Below are 21,831 nucleotides of genomic sequence, written 5' to 3' on the forward strand. Positions count from 1 at the left end.
ATGCTGCCATCTGCCAGAAATGTCTTTTAAATGTTTCTCCTCTTTTTGAACCTCCAGCTCTGACCCTTGCCACTCTGGCTCCTCCAAAAGGAGCTTTTGGAAAATTATTAGTACCATATACGTGTGTTTCTCAAACTGCTAAGATTCTTTTTCACCAGAAGGTGGCAGAACACTCACAGAAGCACTTGATGGCAAAAGGGTGGGGACTCTACATGGAGTAGTTAGCAGAAGAAGAAGAGTTTGGATTTGATATCCCGCTTTATCACTACCCGAAGGAGTCTCAAAGCGGCTAACATTCTCCTTTCCCTTCCTCCCCCACAACAAACACTCTGTGAGGTGAGTGGGGCTGAGAGACTTCAGAGAAGTGTGACTGGCCCAAGGTCACCCAGCAGCTGCATGTGGAGGAGCGGAGACGCGAACCCGGTACCCCAGATTACGAGACTACCGCTCTTAACCACTACACCACACTGGCATTGCCAGATTTCTTTACCCTCCTTTACTCCTGGACAGGATCGGTGCACCTGCGACGCCCCTGGTCAAAGGCTGGTCTCCTATCAGCTCTGGGCAGTTTGGTCAAATGGTCAGGGATGAGAGCAGCACTCCTCCAAGATCCGGAAGGCCAGAGCTGCCATCGCCCCCTGCTCTGGATGTTGTTGGACTTCAATTCCCATCAGCCACGGGGTGGCTAAGGATCATAGAGTTGGGGTTCCAGCTAGAGGGCCACAGAGTCCCTTCCCGCACCCTTGCTCTAGGCAGTGGCGAATTCAGCTTCGCCACCCCATGCTGGTTTGCATCCTGCAGAAAGAGGAGGCAGGAGTCTGGAGGAGGCAGGACTTTCTAGCTATTGGACCTGTGGCCTAAAGCATCACTCTACTTGTTCAAGGCCTTTTTATAAACTCCAGGCTCCTGGGTATTATCTACAAGCAGAGGTCCTGGAAACAAGGTCTCTTGCATATGATAATTTAACGGGGTGAGCAAATCAGAAGCCCCTGCGAATGGCTGTGGGACTCAACTCCCAGCAGCCCCAGCCAAGGATCATGGGACTTGTAGTCCAGCAACATCTGGAGTAACACAACAAATCACCTCCATGTTGCAAGAAAACATGGAGGGGGGCGGATCTGTCCTGAGGCCCCTTGCCATGAGTTTCTCTCAAGAGTTTTCTCCCACGCTATCCTGCCCAAACACGTCCCCACATTCTAGCAACCTGCCTCTGCAGCCTTGACAGCAAAACCACACTCTGGGCAAGCTGACGTTACTAGAACGGGTTTTATTACAAAGTTCCAGTCACCATGTACAAGTTTGTTTGTTTTTTACAACGTCCAACTTTGCCAGGGAGAGAGAAAGAGAGAGAGACGATGGGGTTGGGGAGAGAGGATCTGGCTGTGCTATCCCAGCGTAATCCCAACCCAATCCACCTTGCTTGCCAAAACGGCTAAAAACATCACAGTCACCTCTACCGAGAATTGCTCAAGCTTTTATCAGCTGCATGTTTAGGGGGGATGTATTTTAACATGGGATTAAGGAAGAAAAAAAGGCGAGGGAGGAGAAAAATACCTAAGAGAGTCCTGGGTTTTATTTCAAAGTCAGTGGAAGAAAGCACCCTGCAGAAAGTTGATTGCAAAGCAGAAGGTGGAATTCAACAATTCAGAGCAACTGGAAAGTTCCCTACTTGCTAGTGGCCTGAAGGTTAGGATGGAAGCTACAGACCCCTCTCACAACCAGGGAGCTCGTTTTACTGGGGTCCCTGACCAGGCAGAAGCTTCTGGTTACACTTGAAGAAATGTGACTTAAAAGTTTTGCATATCTTTAAGCCACACAACACAGTAGCGTGGGGAAGTTGGTGCAGAGTCATGTGTGCTCTCCTCTCCTTACTCTGAGCCCTTGAAAGTTTGGGCAAATGGCAGACTACACCTCAGGCGACACCCCACTTAACTGAGCCAGTCTTGACTCGCTTGAATTTCTGAGGGGCAGCAAAATGGTGCTAATTTTAGCAAAAACAGGCCACTGCCAAAACACCCCACCAACCCACGGATGAAAGTTTTAAACAGTGGGTGAACAACCTTCCACTCGATTTAGAATTGCGCCTGGTCATTCCTAAAAGAAGTCAAATTGCTGATTTTCAAAGCTAGGCTAAAAAATGCAAGAATACCTCCTCCTCCCCAGGGTAAAAGCTAGCGCAAGAGGATGCAAACATTTCCCAAGGCCTCTGATTTGTCCTCCTACACCGCCCATCTCAATTTATACGGTCCAGTGGCAGCACCAGCAGGATCTCACACAGAGACCCCACGGGCACATCCCATGACTCCCCATGTGCTTTAAGCCCTGCATGGCAGATATGGGGCTTGAGGAAATCTCATTATCCCAGGGCTCCTGAGTCTTTAATATTGACCTTTCAGGTGGCGTGGCAACTACAGGCTCCCAAGATGCAACTGTTGTGTACAAATTGCCAAAGAGAGAAAGGCATGGACAACCGGATTACGATCCAAGTTGTATGAAGATTCAAGGGGAAGAGAGAGAAAATTCGATTCGATTCGCAATACAGGTGAGCATTAAATGCTTTTGCATTTTGAACCCGGAGCATTCCAGCAAAGCTGGAGAGGTGACCCTCACCTAGGAAACCTGATGCTGTTTCCCTGCTGAAAGACACCCTAAGGGAGTGCAGCTGGAAGAAGATACAGAGTATTAGAGGATCCTAGCTTCACTCCCCTACCCCTCAAAAGAACATAGCCAGGAGGGCAGTGGCCTGCTCTTGCAAGCTTTTATTTTTCTTCAGCCTCAAAAGGCAAACAGTTTTGATGGGTTAACTACCCTACCCTTCCCCCAAAATATTACATATGCCGGATTTAGGTGTGGGTGCTTGTATGTCACTTGTCATCTTGGAAAGATGGAAAAACTGGGCTTTGATAAAGGATCTGGTTACTGCTGTGTTTGGACAGGTTACATGAGTGACCAGTAGAGATTTTTTTTTAAAATAAAAAAACAGAATGCAGCCACAGCTCTGGCTGGGACCATGGGAAATCCATCACTTCCCCTTCACCTGGGCTCTTGGGAAACCTCCCACTTCCCACCTCCCCTCACAACCCAGAAAACTATAAACGAAGCCTCTTCTGACCAGCGCCTCCCAGCTGAAAGGCAGCACCTTTTAAAAAGAGTTTGGTTAAGGAGGGGAAATCAAGAAGAGAGAAACTTGCTGTGTTTGGAAAAAACAAGGCACCACAAGAACGTCAAGAGTTAACGTTGTGCACAGAGCTGGGGAGAGGGAAAAAATCCTGCAATTTTTTAAATAAGGTCCAAGCTGGGAGTGGGGGCAGGAAAAAAGAGGCCCCCCTCCCCTTTTCAACCCTGCCTCTGCTTCTCTTCAGATGGGCTCCGGTTTAAGCTTGTCCATTAGAAAGTCATTCACAAAAGCTTCCACGATGTCGGGTGTGATCTCCTCGACGTCCTTGACGTACTTGGCACGGGCAGACATGTCCAGGATGGTGAGAAGAGGAGCAGCCTCCGGGAGGTTGGTGTAGTCCCGAAGGGAGTCGGTCATGTCATCCTGAAAAAGATGGCCGAGAGAGATCCGTTATCCCAAAATCTAAGAGGCAGGAACACCGGAAGTTACCTTATCCCCTTGCTCCCTCTAAGTTCAGTATTGCTTGCGCTGACTGGCACCCGCTCTCTAGACAGGGGATATTTCCAGCCCTAGCTGGAGATGCCCTTTGGGGAGTGAGTCTGGGACCTTCTGCCTGCAAAGGGGAAGAAGAGGCTGTAGCTCAGCAGCAGAGAGCCCCTGCTTTGCATGCAGAACGTCCCAGGTTCAATCCTCAGTAGGATCTCTAGGCAGGGCTAGGGGAGACCCTTTGACCCAAACCCTGGAGAGCCCCTGCCCGTCAGAAAAGGCAATTCTGGGCTAGGTGGAGTAGCAGCAGCTCCCTGTGTCCCCCCTAAAAGATTCCAGTCCTCGTGGTTCTGAACAAAGGGACGCTTTAGGAAGGAGTATGGGAAACCACCTTATACAGACTGAAAACAATGGGCCATTTAGCTCACTGTTGTCTACACTGACTGGCAGCAGCTCTGCAAGGTTTCAGGCAGTAGTCATTGCAATCCCCAATCCACTGTTATTCAGGGGCAGTGTGCCTTTGAAAGCGGGGGGGGGGGGGGCACAGCCATTGCAGCTAGGAGTTCCAGACTTTGATCTGATTGCAAACCCTTTTTGGTGCGGGACATTAAAAAATACCCCAAAACAACCCCACACATTTTTTTGCTTATGTGTAAAGCATCTCAGGAACTGCTGGTACCGTGTAAAATAAATATGATCATCAACTAGGCAGGAGGGTCTTGTGTTCATTGCGGCCTGGTGTAGGGGGGGGGAGGAGAAAAAAGAAGCTGCCCTTTGTCTGTACTTGCAGCACCCTCTCACCCTGCCTGTCAGTCAAGCCACAATGAAAACCGGGGGGGGGCAGTACAAAGGGGGGGGTGTCTGCGGCATAGTGCCCCCCGCCTCTCCTCTCTGCTTAGAAAGGGTGAAAGCCAAGCCAAAGGTTAACGCCTCCCCCCATTCTCTCTCTCTCTCTCTCTCTCACACACACACACACACACACACACACACACACACACACACACACAGCTGACTGAAGCCAGTAAGAGTTCCCCTATCTATTTTGGCTCTGTTATCACCCAGACAGGGGAAAGGCTGTGAACAGAGAGCGCTGCAAATTGTGGTTAGGTTAAGTGGAGCGACAGGTTGCTCTTTAGCAGCTTGAGAAGCTCCACTTGCATTTTTTTTTTTTAAAAAAAAAGCAAGCCAGGGATCTAGTCCTCATGGCTGAATTAGAAAAGGAAAAAAGGACAGGCTTAGAACGGTGCAGGAGACAGAATCACAGGGTTAATCCAGTGCAACCCCCTGCAATGCAGGAATCGCAGCTGAAGAATCCCTGACAGACGGCCAGCCAACCTGTTAAAAAAACCTCCAAGGAAGGAGAGTCCACCACCTTCCAAGCGAATCCGCTCCACTGTCGAATGGCAGAAAGCTCTTCCTAATTTTTAGTCACAATCTCTTTCGCCGTAACGCAAATCCATCCCAAACTCCCTCATAAGAGTTGGTTAGAGATACCTGAAGGCATCCACACGGGCAATAGAGGTGTGCCCAGGCACCCGCACAGAAGAGGCGGCCTGAACATCGATATCCCGGGCAGATCAGCCCACCCTGCCTGATAAAGGTGGAGTGCCAAAGAAATGGGCAATAAAAACCTTAATAAAGAAGCAGGTGGATGCAAAGGATCTGTTTGTGTGCAACGTCTGTGTGTTGCTGAAGGCAGTCTTTGCTTTGTTTGGGTCTTGGCACAGTGACTGCAGCTAGCGTGGGCTGAGACAGGATTCTGAGCCATGAAGGCCCTGGTGAGATTTATTCCTCTTTTCCCCTGGTTTTCTGGCAGGAGATGCAGGCAGACGCGACAGCCACGATTAAAAGAAAAGCAAAACGGACCTCCTCAGTGCCAGCAGCACAAACTCTCTCTGCTTTTCACCCCCAGCCCTGTCTGCAATATGGCCACTGCCTACCTTTTGGGGATGTTGTTGAGGGCTAACCTAGGCACATGGAGGGCTTAGACTCTCCTACGTATTAACTGCATCAATAGCCCACCTTTCCAACAAGTACAAGGCAGCATACAGCTCCTCGTTTTACCCCACGACACCCCTGGAAGGTGGGCTAGGCCGAGGGAAAGTGTGAACTTCAGGGCTGAGTGGGTATTTGAAGCCGGATCTCCCTGATGCTACTCTCTGAGCCCAGAGATGGCGACCCCAGGGCCTTCCAGAGAGCCCTGGGCTCCAACTTCCATCATCCCAGACCGGTGGGCATGCTAGCCGCCGGGGCTGATGAGAGCTGGATTCCAATGTGCCTTGGCAGGTTCATCCACGACACAGTGGATCTTGAACTGCTCCTCTGCTAAATAGGCAAATATTATTTCTTACTCGCCCACTCTTATCCAACCCTGAGTGCCCCCCTCTTTCTTCGACCGCAGCTCTCCCCCACCCCCATTGCCCGCCTCCATCCATCTTGGTCTGCCTCTTTGCCTCGACAAAATGGCGGGCGCCCATCCCTCCACGCCCAAAATCCCATCAATGTCTGGAGCACGCAGGCGCAGCACCGGGGGGGATGGGGGGAAATGCAGGAATTGTCAACCAAGTCCAGGGGTGCTCAGAGACGCTGCCCCTTCCCCAGTATTGTTTGCAACCAATCCTCAGGCCGACCCAACGGTGCTGGGCGCATTATAGAGGATGGAAGAGAGCATCTTGGAGAGGCTTTCTGGGCGAAGGGGGTGAGGAGGCATTGTTGCCAGATGCCGGGATCAGAGTTCTCCGAAATCTCCGATTCCCACTCTCCGACCAGCTCGGAGGGCCTCATAAATTGGCTTGACAATTGTTCTGTCTTCCACAAAGGACCCTCCGTGCCCCAAGAAGCCCCCCGGGGTCGCCGTGTCGGGTCCCCAGAGGCAAGAGGGCGTTCCCAGCACCTTCGGGGGCCAAGGCCAGCTGGCGAGGGGGCGGGTCCCGCCAACCCCCTATTATCGGTGCCCAACAGGTGCGGGACTGGGGAGTCTCCCCCCCCCTTTCACCCCTCCCTTGTCCGTTTATTATTTGCTTTTAAAAGGGGGGAGACGGCGCAGGGAAGCTCCGCCCACCGCAAAAAAGCGCAGTGCCCGTAAATCAATGCGGTGGACGTGGTGGGAGCCGCCCTCCCCCCCTCCGCCGCGCATGTGCACGTTACCGCAGCCCCCTTTCGCTCGCAGGGTTAGCGCAAACAACGCCGGGGGGCGTCATCCAGGAGCTACGGCGTGGGTGATGAATGGGTCATTCAGGCGGCTGTCAGGGAGCCTGCAAGCAGATGGCGTTGGAAATGAATGAAGGGCTGTGTTTGTCAATGTGGGGCTGGTCTGTGGAGGGTGGAGAGCAAGAGGGAGAAAAGCAGGAGGAAGGGGGGGGAGAGAGAGAAGGGAATTTCCCGGGGCTATCTGGGAGGGAGGGAATAGGGTGCTGGAGACCTTTGTTTTAGAAGGCATTTTTTTTACAACAAGGAGCGCATTCAGAAATCCCCGGGGGTGGGTGGCAGGCAGGCATCTCAAACATGTTAGGGGGTCGCGGGGCAGGGGGAAGCGTATGGACGGAGGAGCAACAAAGGCCTGGAAAACGAGGGGTGGTCTCTGGCAGGAAGGGAACGCCACGTTCGTTTGGCTCGCTCAGGAAACAAGGGGAATGGCCACATGTCCCATTCGCCCCCCCAGAGTTGAAAAGTTGAGCCGTGTCTCGGACAAGGCCCCCTAATTTACATACTCAGCCCCCAAAACTCCTTAAAAAAAAAGGAGTGGGGTGAGAGAACTTAAGAATCACATTGCTAGATCAGGCCAGAGGCCCATTTATTGCAGTGTCCCCGGAATCTGATATTCAGAGGTAGACTTTCTGTGGACAGGGAGGCTCTGTTCCAAACTAATTGTGGTAAATGAGTTACAGTCATACCTTGGCTCCAGAACGCCTTGGGAGTCAAATGTTCCGGCTCCCGAACGATCAAAACCCGGAAGTGAGTGCTCCGGTTTTTGAATGTTGTTTTGGAAGCCGAACGTCCGATGGGGCTTCCGACTGGCTGCAGGAGCTTCCTTCAGCCAATCAGAAGCTGCACTTTGGCTTCCGAACGTTTTGGAACGTTTGACTTCCAAGGTACGGCTGTACATGAGAAGACCTGATGGCTCCGATCCAAATGGAAGCCGGTCAGCAAAAGCTACGGAGGGGAGCCAGGTTGGAAGGGAGACGGCAGTCAGCAGTCTGGAAATGTCCTGGCACACGGGGGTTACACACAAACCCCTTTTGACTGCCAGCAGCCCACACATAAGGAGACAACAGGACACCTGAGAATGTGCAAAGAACCAGATTTGAGTTTGGTCCAGGGTGCTGAAAATTCTCTTAGTGATCCCTTGCAACTCTTTGGCAAACAAATGTGCTCTCTCTTTCTTTCTCTTTCTCTCTCACATCACACACACACACACACACACGCACACACACAGGCTTGCCACTTCTGAATATAAGTAAAGCTCTGAGCAACTGTGTCAGGTTTCCAAGTTAAATCTCAACGGACACGACCTCATCTTGTTCCCAAAAGCCTTCAACTTAACCATGCGCCTGGGACAGTGTTTGGACTGTGTGCTTCTCAAACAATTGAAAGCGCATAGCTCAGTCAGTAGAGCATGAGACCCTTCAAAAGATCCCTGCATTGCAGGGGGTTGGACTAGATGGCCCTCATGACACCTCCCGGCTATGATTCTATGATTTAAAAAGCATGTTTTTAAAATGGGTGCAGTGCTTTGCTGACAGTGGCTTTCTCAATCCTTACAAACCAACCTGCAAGGAGGGCCAGTATTATTTTTTGCAGATTGGGGAGGCAGGTGGAGGCCTAAGCTAACAGTCTGTAAAGCCTCGCTTGCTCACCGACAGCAGTAAAAATGCTAAAGTTCCCGTTTCTGGACTGAACCACATCAGACTGGATACGAGAAGGGAAGGGATCACATAGTCAAATGCTCCTCCAGACTAAATTTGTTCCACATAGAAAGCCAGCATGTCAGGGAAAAGTGGTCTAGCCTAAGCTTCTCACCTGATAGGCAAGGTTTCCGTTTATTCATTGAGAAAATATTGAACTGTATGAAAGCCACAACCATGAACTGTAATCTGCAATGGTATATTCTACGGAGGACTTCTATTTGGTAACTTGCTGTTGTCATGATATCGGCCTTAGTCAAGCTATTATCTTTAAGTATTGCAGGAAGGAAGGCAAGGAAGCGCATCTGTAAAATGAGGATAGTAGTGCTTTCCTACCTTGCAAGAAAGTTGTAAGCCCACCTAGAAAGTTCACGGCTGGCCTGAGATTTGAACCAGCAGCTTTACAGCTTGCATTCTTTGACCCTGAGATAACAGTCATGGCTTTGCCTAAAGCAGCAGGGGTGGGGAAGCTCAGATCGGCCCTCAGGGCTCCCCTATGTGGCCCTCGGTCCTCTCCCTAGGCCACATCCCCTCCCCTCTGTGAATGTGCAGAGAGTGAGACACCTCTGACTTTGGTGCAGCTGGAAAGCAACTTCCTTTACAAATTTATGCAGCATCCTTTGCTCCACTCACTCTGGCCTCGCCCCAAGCCCAAGCCTGTGGCCCTTAGAAGATCACTGACAAGAGAATGTGGCCCTTGGCTGATGACACTTCCCTCGCCTCTCCCCTGAGGAATTCTGGGTCTTGTAGGCTGGTGAGGATGCTGAGTTCTGTTAAAGAACCCTTTCCCCTTTCCCATCACAACAGTTCCCAGGGTGCACGGGGGAAAGGGGCAGACAGCCTAGTGTTGTGGCTTTCAGCTTTTAACAGATGCCCTCCCTAAGAGGAATCAGAAGCCCACAAGCATTAGAAGCCAGCTATGCCCAGGGACGCAGGTGGCACTGTGGTTTAAACCACAGGGCCTAGGACTTGCCGATCAGAAGGTCGGCGGTTCGAATCCCTGTGACAGGGTGAGCTCCCGTTGCTCAGTCCCAGCTCCTGCCAACCTAGCAGTTTGAAATCACATCAAAGTGAAAGTAGATAAATAGGTACCACTCCAGCAGGAAGGTAAACGGCGTTTCCGTGCGCTGCTCTGGTTTGCCAGAAGCGGCTTAGTCATGCTGGCCACATGACCCGGAAGCTGTACGCCGGCTCCCTCGGCTAGTAAAGCAAGATGAGCGCACAACCCCAGAGTCGGCCATGACTGGACCTAATGGGGGGTCCCTTTACCTTACTATGCCATGTGCCCATGCAAGACCCACCCCTTTTCCCCACTGCCGCGGCTCCCCCTTCCCTGGCCGTACCTCTCCGGCAACGAAAAACAACAGAGGAGCCTCTTCGTCTTTGGCTTTGTATTTGGCAATTATTTTCTCGGCAATGGGCTGGATCAGCTGCTTGGCGGCCTCGGACTCCCCGTCGTCGTCAGAATCTGCAGGGCAAGAGATGTGGAGGAAAATGATCCACCTCAGCTTCAAGGTTCCAGTCCTCACTTTTTCAAAGCAACTCCTGTCTGTGTATCCCGGGAGGGCTTTGTGTATGGTGCAGTTTCAGCTACATGGAAGCTGAATGGCACAGCAAAGACAACACACACACACACACACACACACACACACACACACACACACACCCCAGGTGCTTTCTACACTTATGTGAAATTGTGGCATGCATTTGTTACTGGAAAGCGTCGGATACACACTTCTTCAATCAGCTTAGAACATTATAAGAAGAGCTGGGTCAGACCAGAGGCCCATCTTAATCCAGCATCCCGTTCTCACAGTAGACAACCAGATGGCAGATTTGGCTCCATGCTGCCATCACTGACAGCAAGTGAAATCAAGTACAGTGGTGCCTCGCAAGACGAAAAGAATCCGTTCTGTGATTCTCTTCGTCTAGCGGTTTTTCCGTCTTGCGAAGCAAGCCCATTGACGGATTAGCGGGTTAGCGCTATTAGCGGCTTTTAGCGGCTTATCGGATCAGCTGATAAGCAACTTAGCGGCTTAGAAAAGGGGGGGGGAGGGGGAAAAACCCGCAGGAACTCGCAAGACATTTTTGTCTTGCGAAGCAAGCCCATAGGAGATTCGTTTTGCGAAGCACCTCCAAAACGGAAAACTCTTTCGTCTAGCGAGTTTTCCGTCTTGCGAGGCATTCGTCTTGCGGGGCACCACTGTACATGAACAAAAGTGCCCTGCTTGATAAAGCCCTTGGCCATGCAGCCTGACATCCTGTTCTCACAGGGGCCAGGGAAGCCCACATGGGAAGCGGGGTGCAATGGTGACAGCCCCCCTCTCACTTGTGATCCCCTCCTCCTGGTGATTCACAAGCCTACTGCCTCTTGCCCTGAAGGGCACTGAATTTAAAGCAATCTCTAAAAACAAAACTAACCAATTCCAGGTACTTTTTAAAATATAAATGAATACCTAGCAGGGCAATCTGTATAACAGGGTCTGATATAAAGTTATCGCTTCCCACGTTCCTAAAAGTTGTACGATAGATCACTGCTTTGGGGGTTTCTACAAACAGTCCCCTGTTCCGACCTGCTCCAAGTTAAGGGCAGCGGTTTGGGGCTTTGACAGTCTCTTTGTCTAAAGCCGGCTGGAATGCGCAGGCCTCACCCGCAAGAACCCCGAAGGCCAAAGCCACACTGCTGACTCCATTAGGAACGTTTTGAATGTTGCGGTGCTTGTGTCTGGATTGGCTGTGTAATTTCAATCATGGGATGTCAGCTTGCAAAGATCCGTGAGATGAGCTCCCTGTTCCTCTCGCTTTTAAAAAATTTAAACAGAGAACAAGAGAGGCTGGAGACACAGACAATCCCACCCACCCTCCATGTTTGCATTCGGGGAGAAAGATTAATAATGGGATTAATTTTTTTTCTCTCCCCTTCTCCCCCCACCAACAAAGCTAATTGGCTGCGCTCCAGCTCCTGTGCCTCCAGGCTGACCTCCCAAGTAGGTGGCAAATATATACGGCACAAAGCTGATTAATAATAGTCACAGATGCAGCTCTGTGTAAAGACACATGCACACACCCCCTAAGCTGCTCTGAGGCTCCTGCTGTTTAATTTAAAGGAGGGGGGGTCATGAGGAGAGAGAGATGGAGAGACGGGGGGGACTGTAAAATGGGGCTTTGCTGTCGGGCTGGATCGATAGGGGAGGGTGTCCCGCAGTTGAAAGGACAGCTGAATTATCTGGGGAACTTTTAGAGCAATTTTAAATGTTTGTGTGTGTGTGTGTTGGGGGGGGGGCGTGTCACTGGAAGCCAGGTCCTGCGTCTCATCACAACCCCATGAAAATACTGGCAAGAATGCATGATGTGGCCCTGGCTCCAAAACTTAGATTCCAGAGAATAAAAAGCTTCTTTTTTAAAAAATCAAGTTTCTAGTCCATTTGGGGGCAAAGATGTTTGGAAAACATGGAAGCAATGCCTGCTGGAAACCTGCTGGAAAGCCACAGGGAGGGAGGGTGTCGTTTTTGGTATCTAACTTAATGCAGCAGCAATTCAAGTGTCAGAAGGCACCTGTAACTTGCCCGTTGATTTTCACGACGACTATTTCAAAAGTCCCTTGTCCCTATCCCTTTTTGTTGTTGTCCTTTTCCTTTTTGTTGTTCTTGTTGTTGACTTTGCTGCATAAAATGTGCATTCTGCAGATGACCTCCCTTGCAATGTTTAATTTCGATTTAATTATGTTGCTTTGAATGTATACTTCATATTTGACTTTCTTCAATCATGTTTCATTCTGGATTGTTTTATTTGGTGTTTAAATGTGTTGTAAACAGCTTTGAGATTTCCCCCCCTTAAAAATAGAAACCGGCATAGAAATGAAAATAATAATGATAATGATCATAATGATCATAATAATAATAATAGCAGCAGCAGCAGCACCTGAAAAGGAATTTCAGGAGCCAGAGTGGTGCAGGGGTGAAGGGGGGGGGCAGATGTAGAACAGCAAGATCTCTATAGAGGTATAGATGCTGTCGGGTGACAAATCCCATCAGCACCCGCCAGAATGGCCAATGGTCAGGGGATGAAGGGGTTTGCAGCCGACAAAATCTGGAGGGAGCCACAGTGGCTACCCCAATCTAACTTTATTTATTTACTTTGTAAAAAAATTATATACTACTTTACTTAATGTGGTGTCTTTTTAAGCACAAACCTCAAAATAGTTTACGAAAATAATAATACAATACTGCTATAATCCACCTTGAGACCTTAGGGTGAAGGGTGGGTAAATAAACAAACACATAACCAATAAAATTATCAGTAAAAACCATTCTCTGAAAAGCATTAAAAAAAGAACTAAAATCAACAATAAGCTAAAAACAGATTAAAACACATCCCAGCATTCTACATGTCATGTCTGGTTTTGCCTAAACCAGAGGTTAGCAAACTTTTTCAGCAGGGGGCCGATCCACTGTCCCTCAGACCTTGTGGGGGACCGGACTATTTTTTGAAAAAATATATGAACGAATTCCTATGCCCCACAAATAACCCAGAGACGCATTTTAAATAAAAGGACACATTCTACTCATGTAAAAACACGCTGATTCCTGGACCATCCGCAGGCCAGATTCAAAAGGCGATTGGGTAGGATCCGGCCCCCGGGCCTTAGACCCAACCCATGACCTAAACAAAAAGGTTTTTAGCGGGTGCCGAAAAGTGTACAATGAAGATGCTTGCCTGATGTCAAGTCGCAGGGAGTTCCAAAGGGTGAGTTTTGCCACATTAAATAGTGGATTTCTTAGAAGGTGGAACAAGTATTATGTGGCGCCTGTAAGGGTGCCAGTTCCACAGATCGAGTCAGTATGTATACTAGGCTAAGGCAAAGAAGCTGAAACAGCCTCATCAACCATAGCTATGTGCTAACTCCCATATCGTCTACTTATTTTTTTCAGAGAGCAGGCTATAAACAAAAATGACATAAAATAAACCATATAAGGAAGACAGAAAAACAATTTCTTTCTTTGAATTGTTGGAATACTTTGTCAGTCTTGTTTGCTACATGTATAACAAGTAATGAAATAAAAAAGAAAGATACTGTATTAAGATTTTTTTAAATAACTGGTGTTATGTATAAACTACGAAGAAGAGCTACAGATGAAATATTAACTGCTGTCATTCATTCAGGCTAATTTAAAACAGCATTTGCGAACCATGTGCTGTTGTAGCTAACGACTGCATTTAAAATTTTGGACTGTCTTGCAGTTTTATTATGTTTACATTGTCATTTCACCACACTTTTATTGTATTAAGGGGCCGTTGTCTGGTATTTTAATATGCACTGGTCTAGAATCAATCTGGGGAAAAGGAAAATATAAAAAAGTGGAATGAAACTGGGTAAACTGAAAGGTTTTCAAATATTCAGCTGAATTAATTGCACAATTAGCATAGGTTCCTTTTGATATGGGATGGCTGGATTAATTGAATTATTGATCGCCGTGATTATATATATACAGGGATGGAGCATCACTAAAGCTTTCAGTATACACGTATATATAAATTTATTTTTTTTAAAAGAAATACAGAAACAACAACAGCCCTAAACCAGTCAAAAAAAAGAAAAAGGACAAGGTTTTCCCTAGGCAGAGTAATGACAGGTACTCATTAGCAGAGGGCTTGACATTTGTCATCATGGCAACAGATAGAGTTCTAGGTCATTTTCACCCCGCAAGGACACAGCACGATCCACCCTCTAACCGAACCCCTGGAAACGATTCCTGGATTATTTGTTCCCCCGCTGAATTTCTGCCCCACAGGCAAGCATGGAAGGGGGAGAATGTTATTATGCTGCTGGGATAACTCTCTTCCAGAGTGGCCCATCATTAGCCAGACGGGGCCGCCCTATCAATCATTCCCCACTCACCCGCAGGGAGCGCATCAATCTATTCCCACCCCCAGCTACAAGAGTCGGGCTCCCGGTGGGCTGGAGGACCCTCACGCAGCAGCGCTTTGCTGAATAAATAAGAAGGGTCACAGTGAGCTCAGCTTGAACAGAGAGCTAGAAAGCGGAGAGGAGAGTGAATTACTAGGAGGCAGCGGTGAGGGGGAGAACTAGGCTGACGAGCAGAGCTGCCCCATCCCAGTAGGACAAAAAAAGACAACTTCGTCTAAGACCAGAGACTATCGTCTTTGTTTTCACATATAACACACCTCGAGAACTGATGAGGACATAGATACAAACGTATTCCACTAAAACGAAGGGAACTGCTATACATGCTTAAAGCCGTAATAAATAAAATGATCTATCTGAAGAGATACCTGATCAACAGACATGAATTCTGTTGATCAGGCATCTATTTGGATATATCATTTTGGGTTGTTGTTTTTTTTAAAAAACAAACAAAACAAACTTAATGTCTCAGTGCTATTTATTTCTGTAATGAAATCAATATACTGTTTGATTGCAACATAGCCTCCATTAAGCACAATCTGTCACATTGATTTTGTTGGACGTTATCATTTTGTTTTATTTTTTGCATTTAAGCATGTATAGACATTCCCATTCAGAATACATTTCACCTACAGCATTGTGAAAAATTGTATGATTCATTTTGTTGTAGCATTTTAAGCAGCAGCAAATCTTAATTATCTATATCTATCTATCTATCTATCTATCTATCTATCTATCTATCTATCATCTATCCATCTATCTATCTATCTATCTATCTATCTATCTATCTATCTATTTCCCTGATCCAATTCACTGTATGAGAAACCATTTTTGCATTTCCCAAAACACTTTTGGGGGGGCTGGGGGAGAAGTGACATTTCAGAGCGAAACAAACCTCAATGGTGCAATCTGAGCACATTTAAACCCAGATTTGGTACTGTTACAACCAGAAACAGGAACAAAATGGCGAGAGCCTGGTTTGAATATCCACGTGTCCGTGGGTCTGTCTGCTTTCCTGCGTGTGTGTGTGCCTAAGCACCTCGCAAGGGAAGGACACAATTGCGATAAAGGCAGGAGATGTACAGCTTACACAAGCAGCGTTGCAAAAGCTGAGCCGTTCCAAGCACTAAACAGTCTCAAGTGTGCGCTCGTGCGAAAAAGCGTTTGTGTATTTTCAAGCACTTTGCAGACAAAACAGCGCTTTACAAAAGGTTAAGCGTGAGATCAAATCTAAAGCAAAAGAATTAATTACGTGGGGAGGTGTTACGCTCACCGCCCCCGTTTTCCCCCACGGCCGCTGACACAAACCGAGAGCTGTTGGGGTTGGTGGGGGGGCTTAGATGTACGTGCCGTGAAAGAAGCGCAATTGGCCCCGCACTCCAGGGGGGTTACAGACAACCGCATTCAGACACAGCTTGAGTCCTCGGTTGGGTGGAGGGGGAGAAGACTCCAGGGGCAGAAACAGGAAACGGATGAATGTGAGGCTTGGAGTGCCGCCATTGTAAGGGAACTGATCAGGCACAGCATGGCTGCAACAGGGGAACAGCTCATCCGATTAAGGTACCACATCACTGTGGGTGGGTGGGGTGTTGCTTGCAGGGGGGAGATGTAGCCTCATCCTGAACGGAGATTTCCACTGGGCTGGATGCCCTAACCCAGATTCAGAACCGGAAACAACAGCTGTCTTGCTAGTGGGAACACACCGGGGAAGAGAAGATCGCAGCTGCTTTGCTCTTTCCCGGGATTACCAGAGCAGGGTGGCCTCCAGATGTTGGACTACAACTCCCATCAGCTCCAGCCTGCGTGGCTAACAACCAGGAATGATGGGAGTTATAGTGATGCCCAAAGAGCCACTGCTTCCCCATGCCTGGGATTAACACGTCATCCAAGCCTGGGAACGGAGTCACAGTCTCTCCTCCTTAACCGTGACCCAAGACTTGTCCTATGGCTGACGGAGGAGAAAGCCTAACAGCGACCCCAGGGTTTGGGGAGCACACTAAGCCAGGAATGGGGAACCCTTTTCAGGCAGAGAGCTGCATTCCCTTCTGGACAACCTCCCGAGGGCCACATACTAGAAGTGGCAGGGGAAGAGGGGAAAATGGGCAGAGCAAGAAATGCAGATTTTGCCTTTGTATGGTATTCTAGTTTCTAACACATTCACATTCTCTCTCCCTCCTCTGTTCGCCATCCAAGCAAGCAATAGGCATGCTCAGAGCTCAAGGGCACATTTCCAGCCAGGCCCATTAAAAAACAAAAAACAAGGAGGGTTTGAAAATGACCCATGAGGATCATGGCTTGGAGAGAGTTCCAAGGGCCAGACAGAGGCATATGGAGGGCCACACCTGACCCCCAGGCTTGAGGTTACGTCTGGTATGTTGCTTCTGGCTAGAAACAGGGCGTGTGTTGCAATCTTGAGGACTGGAAAATTTCCAAAGCCACTTATTCAACTTTCAGGAAGAGAGGTGCTGTTTCTGATCTCTGCAACCTTCTAAGTGGGGGGCGGGGGCAGGGGAGAAGAGGCAGGTGAGGAAGCGGATGCCGCAGTTGTGGGAATCCCTTACCTACGAAGAGGACGAGGCAAGGGCCCTCGTTCAGCTGGACGGCGTTGGAGTCGGTCAGCTCCAGGACGGGTTTGGGGTGCCAGGGGAACTCCCGGCACTCGATGTCGTTCAGCACCTCCACCCGGCCTTGTCGCGTGATCACGTCCCCCTTGGGGTCCAGGACTATGAGGGTCGGGATGCCTGGGATATGGACAAAGATAAACAGCAAGGTGAGCCTCTGTGTGGGCAAGAGGGAGACGTGAGCCTCAGTAACAGAGCATTTGCATGCAGACGGTCCCAGCTTCAATCCCCAGGGGCTGGGCAGGACCCGTCTGAAACCCTGCACTGCCAGTCAGCGCAGGTAACACTGAGCTAGATTGACCAATGGTCTGATTTGGTATAAGGAAGTCTCTTCTGCTCTGTGGGGAAGAAAACCACAACTTAGTTGCAAAGCTCTTTACTCAGAACCATAAAGACTGCAATCTTACTGCATTTGCCCTCAGTGAGGGCAGCATATAGCCCAGTCTGGCTTCTGGCTGGTCACTGTGAGAACAAGAGTAAATGATCCAGTGGCCAGCCTCTTCCTATGCTGCCCTCACTCACCATTTGACTTCGCTTGCCCTCAGTGATGACATCACATAGGCAAATCCAGCCTTTGTGACTCTTCCGATGTTAACAGCTGGACTCTTCCGATGTTAACTTTCACATACTGAAATGTTCAGCCACTTGGGCGTTTTCCTACCCTCCTTGCCAGTCACTTTGGATCTCTGGATTGCTTTTGCTTCTCTTCAGGACCCCTGCTGCCCTGATCCCCCTGCTGCCTTGGGAAAAAAAATCTGACAGGTGTCAAGTGATGTCCCGCCTGCAGCCACCACCTGCCACTCAGCTGTCCAGGAATCAGGTTTCCCTAAATTGTGGCTAAACAACGATGATCCTGCCTCCTTCTCTAGTAGGCGGCGTGAAACTGGTTTCATGTAGGATAGTTAATAAAACTGGGGTTTTTTGTTTTGGGGGGTGAGGTAGGAGAAATTCATTCATGAGCAAGCTCTATGTAGCACTAAGCCAGAAGGATGGAAGCAACAAGTCAAGAGTGATGGGTGCCGCAGGGCTCAAACCGGCAGTTCACCAGGACAGGAGCTGCTTCCTTGCTTATTGAGCCCTTGCCACGCTGGCTGGTTTCGAGGACGGACTGACACCCCACCTCACCAGCCAAGGAGTCAGGTGAGCCACAGGATCACAGGAAGCTACCTTACACTGACAAACAGACCACCTTTGCAAAAAGCGAAGTCTTAAGCTTTCATAAGGACTAGAATCTTGCTTTTTAAAAAAGAAAAAAAGTATGCTATAAGTAATGTGATGAAATGTGGTATATACCAGTGCATATACCGAGGGCCTTCTGGCGGTTCCCTCGCTGTGAGAAGCCAAGTTACAGGGAACCAGGCAGAGGGCCTTCTCGGTAGTGGCGCCTGCCCTGTGGAACACCCTCCCACCAGATGTCAAGGAGAAAAATAACTACCAAACTTTTAGAAGACATCTGAAGGCAGCCCTGTTTAGGGAAGCTTTTAATGTTTAATAGGTTACTGTATTTTAGTGTTTTGTTGGAAGCCGCCCAGTGGCTGGGGAAACCCAGCCAGATGGGCGGGGTATAAATTATTATTATTATTATTATTATTATTATTATTATTATTATTATTATTAATGAATGAATGAATAAAAAATAAATCTGAGATGGAAATTTTTTTTGAGGTGCTGAAATTGGTGAGCAACAGTTATTGTTTCTTTTTTGTGGTGCTTTATAGGCACAGCTGTTGCAATCAAGCTCTCTCAGTCAGCAGATCATGACTCTCTTAATCTCAGGGTCAAGGGTTTGGGCCCCACGTTGGGCAAAAGATTCTTGCATTGTAGGGGGTTGGAGTAGATGACCCTTGTGGTCCCTTCCAGCTCCCCAATTCTATGAGTCCTCTGGTTCTGTTTTAAATTTCAATATAATATCCTCACCCCTGGCCAAAGAATATGGAGCAGGGTTCACAGCCGGCTGTTGCCAGCCAAGTCTTTGCCAGGAATTTGCCCCACAAGCCGGCTGCCTTCAGAGCTTCCAGCTCATTCCCCACATTGTTTGCATTCTTCCTGCAACAGCTGCTTTTGTGCGGTGACCTACACCAAAAAAAAAAAAAAAAAAAAAAAAAACCCAAGCGATGATTTGACACGCAGGGAAAGGGGAATAAATCCCCAAACTTTGTGCTGAGAGGAAAAGCAAATTGAAAAAAAGGCACACAGGAGCACAGCAAAGCTCAGATCTGCTGAGGAGTCTAAGTGCTGCCACTCTGCACGATACCCTGATCTGGAAGAAGGAGGAAGCCAATGATGGTGTCATGGACTAGGACCTGGGGGAAACTGGGTCTCTAATCCCTGCTCAGCCTTGAAACTCTCACTGGGTGAAAATGGGTCAGGCTAGCCAACCTTGGAGGGGCATTGTGAGGATTAAATGGGGAGAGCCATGTAATAATAATAAATAATAGTAATAATTTCAGCTCCATTAGAGATGAGAAAGGCCTAGGGAACATAAAGCATTCAGTACCACTTGGCACAAAGCCAGCTACGTTTTATTTAGAGCAGACCCACTGAAGATACACTTGGGCCCATTGATCTCATTGGGTCTACTCAAAGTAAAAAGTAGCTGGAGGCAAGCCGAAGTCTTTCCTTTCATCTACTTCACACCTGGCTTCAGGTTAGTAGTTGTTTGGGTTCTAGCAAAAGGCAAAAGATCTCTGACTAACCTTATTTTCAGGGAATGAATGAGGCCCTCCAGACCTCTCTATCTGGCCCTTGGGTCTCCCTCACAGGTCACAGCCCTCACTGTCCCTGATTCAGTATTTTTGCTGTGCTGAGAATGTGCCATTGAACTCTGAACATGCCTCTTTGCTTGCTTGGATGGAGAATTTAAGAGGGGTGGGTGTCTAAAACTAGCCCACTGTACAATTTTTTTTATTTGTTGTTCCACCCACCTTCCCCTCTGGCTCTGCCTCCCACTGGCACACGGCCCCCAGAAGCTTGTCCAGAAAGCAAAGTGGCCCTCAGGCTGAAAAAGTTTCCCCTTTTGCAATTATTTTGGCAACAGGGAACCCTGAACATAGGAACCTAGAAAGTGACCTTCTACAGAGTCAAATCACAGACCCATCTAGCTCAAGATTCTCTCTAGATGTTATTGGACTCCAACTCCCATCAGCCCCAGGCAGCTTGGCCAACAGAGAGGAATGCTGGGAGTTGTAGTTCCAACATGATGGCCTATTCCCCCCCCCCCCAAAGTCTACAGCAACTAGCAATGGCTCCTCAGGGTCTCAGAGAGAGAAGGGTCTTTAACCCACCACCTGCCACCTGATTCTTTTAAAGGGAGATTATGTCAGATGCAGAACTGGTGGCTTTCAGCCTGCACAACCACATGCTCTATCGGTGAGCTACAGCCCTTCCCAAGGTCAGGGGCTTGTGGGGAAGAGGGTGGAGCCCTCCCTTCCCCAGCGCTGTGAATGGAAGCTTTCAGACACTCCCCAAATTAAGCTCTCGGGGTCTGTGTACAATTTCCTCCTGCAGATTTGATTTTCTTTTTTCCTTTTGGCAGAAAAACAATTAAAGTTAAAGCAAAAACCACCTCCACGGCACAAGGCCAGAGGCACAAGAAAGCCTGTCGTTACCCTACTCAGGAAGGAAAACAGAACCAGACACACGCAGCCAGTTTGGAACATCTCTAGCATAGCCTTCCTCAGCCTGGTGCCCCTGCCAGGTGCTTTGGACTCCAGCAACCATCAGCCCCAGCTGGCACAGCCATATTTTGGGCTGCAGATGTCCCCCCTACTTACGCGCTACCAACTTGTGCACAAACAATTCCATTCGAACCCAGAAATGGCAAGAGAACTGGAGAGTCCTCGTGACTCATGAGAAGACCCTCCGTGGAGCCCAAAGAGGACATCAGTGAGGGCAGAGGAAGCCCCAAAGAGACTGGAGGCACAGAGGAGCTTTGTTTATGCTGCTCAGCCTCCCCATCTAACAACTGATGTGAAGGGTAGCGCAGCAGTCGTCTTGCTATGTGTCCTCCAGCCTTTAGATGACCCCAATTCTCTTTGTGGATGTTTTCGGATACAGTACTTTTGGTATGGATTGAAGAGAGAGCGACAACGAGGGTGTTTGGAGGGTGCTCCCCGCTTTACACAATTTCACTTATGCACGCAGGGCCCCAGAACGTTACCTCTGCGTTAAGTGGGGAGTCGCCTGTACAGCTCCCACCAGCCTTGTCTAACACGGGCCCAAATCTACTCCAAATAGCTCCAGTTTACTTTTGGGTGGGCTGAGAAAAAGGGGACTTTCGTGCCTCCCTAGCCATGCAAAGCCACAGCCCGTTCTTTTGTCCCTTAGTGGGAGCCATGGAGTCAGAAGGTTGCCCTAATTTGCATAGCCGCACCCCTTCCTCTCCCTTTCTTGATCACTCAAGACAAAAAGTGAAGGAGCTTTTTCTGCTTCCTCTTCCATAGGTCACCCGCCAATAGTGGGTGGGGCCAGAGATGAAGTAGGCAGAGCAACAAATGCGAATGCAAATGTTCGCTCTTTCATTTATCCAAGGGGGGAAAAGGCAAGAATCAGAGTTGAATGACACTTTCCCAGGGCAGGCAAAAATATTCAAAGAGGCTGCAAAGCAAGGCTGGGTGAAGGGTGTGGCCTGAGGAGTGTCCTGAGGGCCAGATAGAGAGGCCTCAAGGGCCACATCTCAAACCCAAACCCGAAGTTCCCCACTCCACCTCTAGGGAGTGAAAACAACATTGAGCCCAGAGATTTGGCAAGTATAAATACGTACAACATTAATATTGT

At 48.7% G+C, this 21,831-nt stretch overlaps 1 protein-coding gene across 1 annotated transcript in view; it reads right to left on the bottom strand.

Annotated features, from left to right (window-relative positions):
• Positions 1 to 1,247: 1,247 nt before the first annotated feature.
• Positions 1,248 to 21,831, bottom strand: part of NXN (nucleoredoxin) — a 69,544-nt gene continuing 48,960 nt past the window's right edge. Inside the window, exons 6-8 of the mRNA XM_083480051.1 lie at positions 16,996 to 17,175; positions 9,852 to 9,976; positions 1,248 to 3,541 (exon numbers count right to left, since the gene is read on the bottom strand). Coding sequence (XP_083336177.1) covers positions 3,359 to 3,541; positions 9,852 to 9,976; positions 16,996 to 17,175 — 488 coding nt within the window. The 3' untranslated portion in view covers positions 1,248 to 3,358. The remainder of the gene's footprint in view (positions 3,542 to 9,851; positions 9,977 to 16,995; positions 17,176 to 21,831) is intronic.

This window comes from Podarcis liolepis (genome assembly GCF_965112155.1).
Source record: "Podarcis liolepis genome assembly, chromosome: 16".
NCBI classification, from domain to species: domain Eukaryota; kingdom Metazoa; phylum Chordata; class Lepidosauria; order Squamata; family Lacertidae; genus Podarcis; species Podarcis liolepis.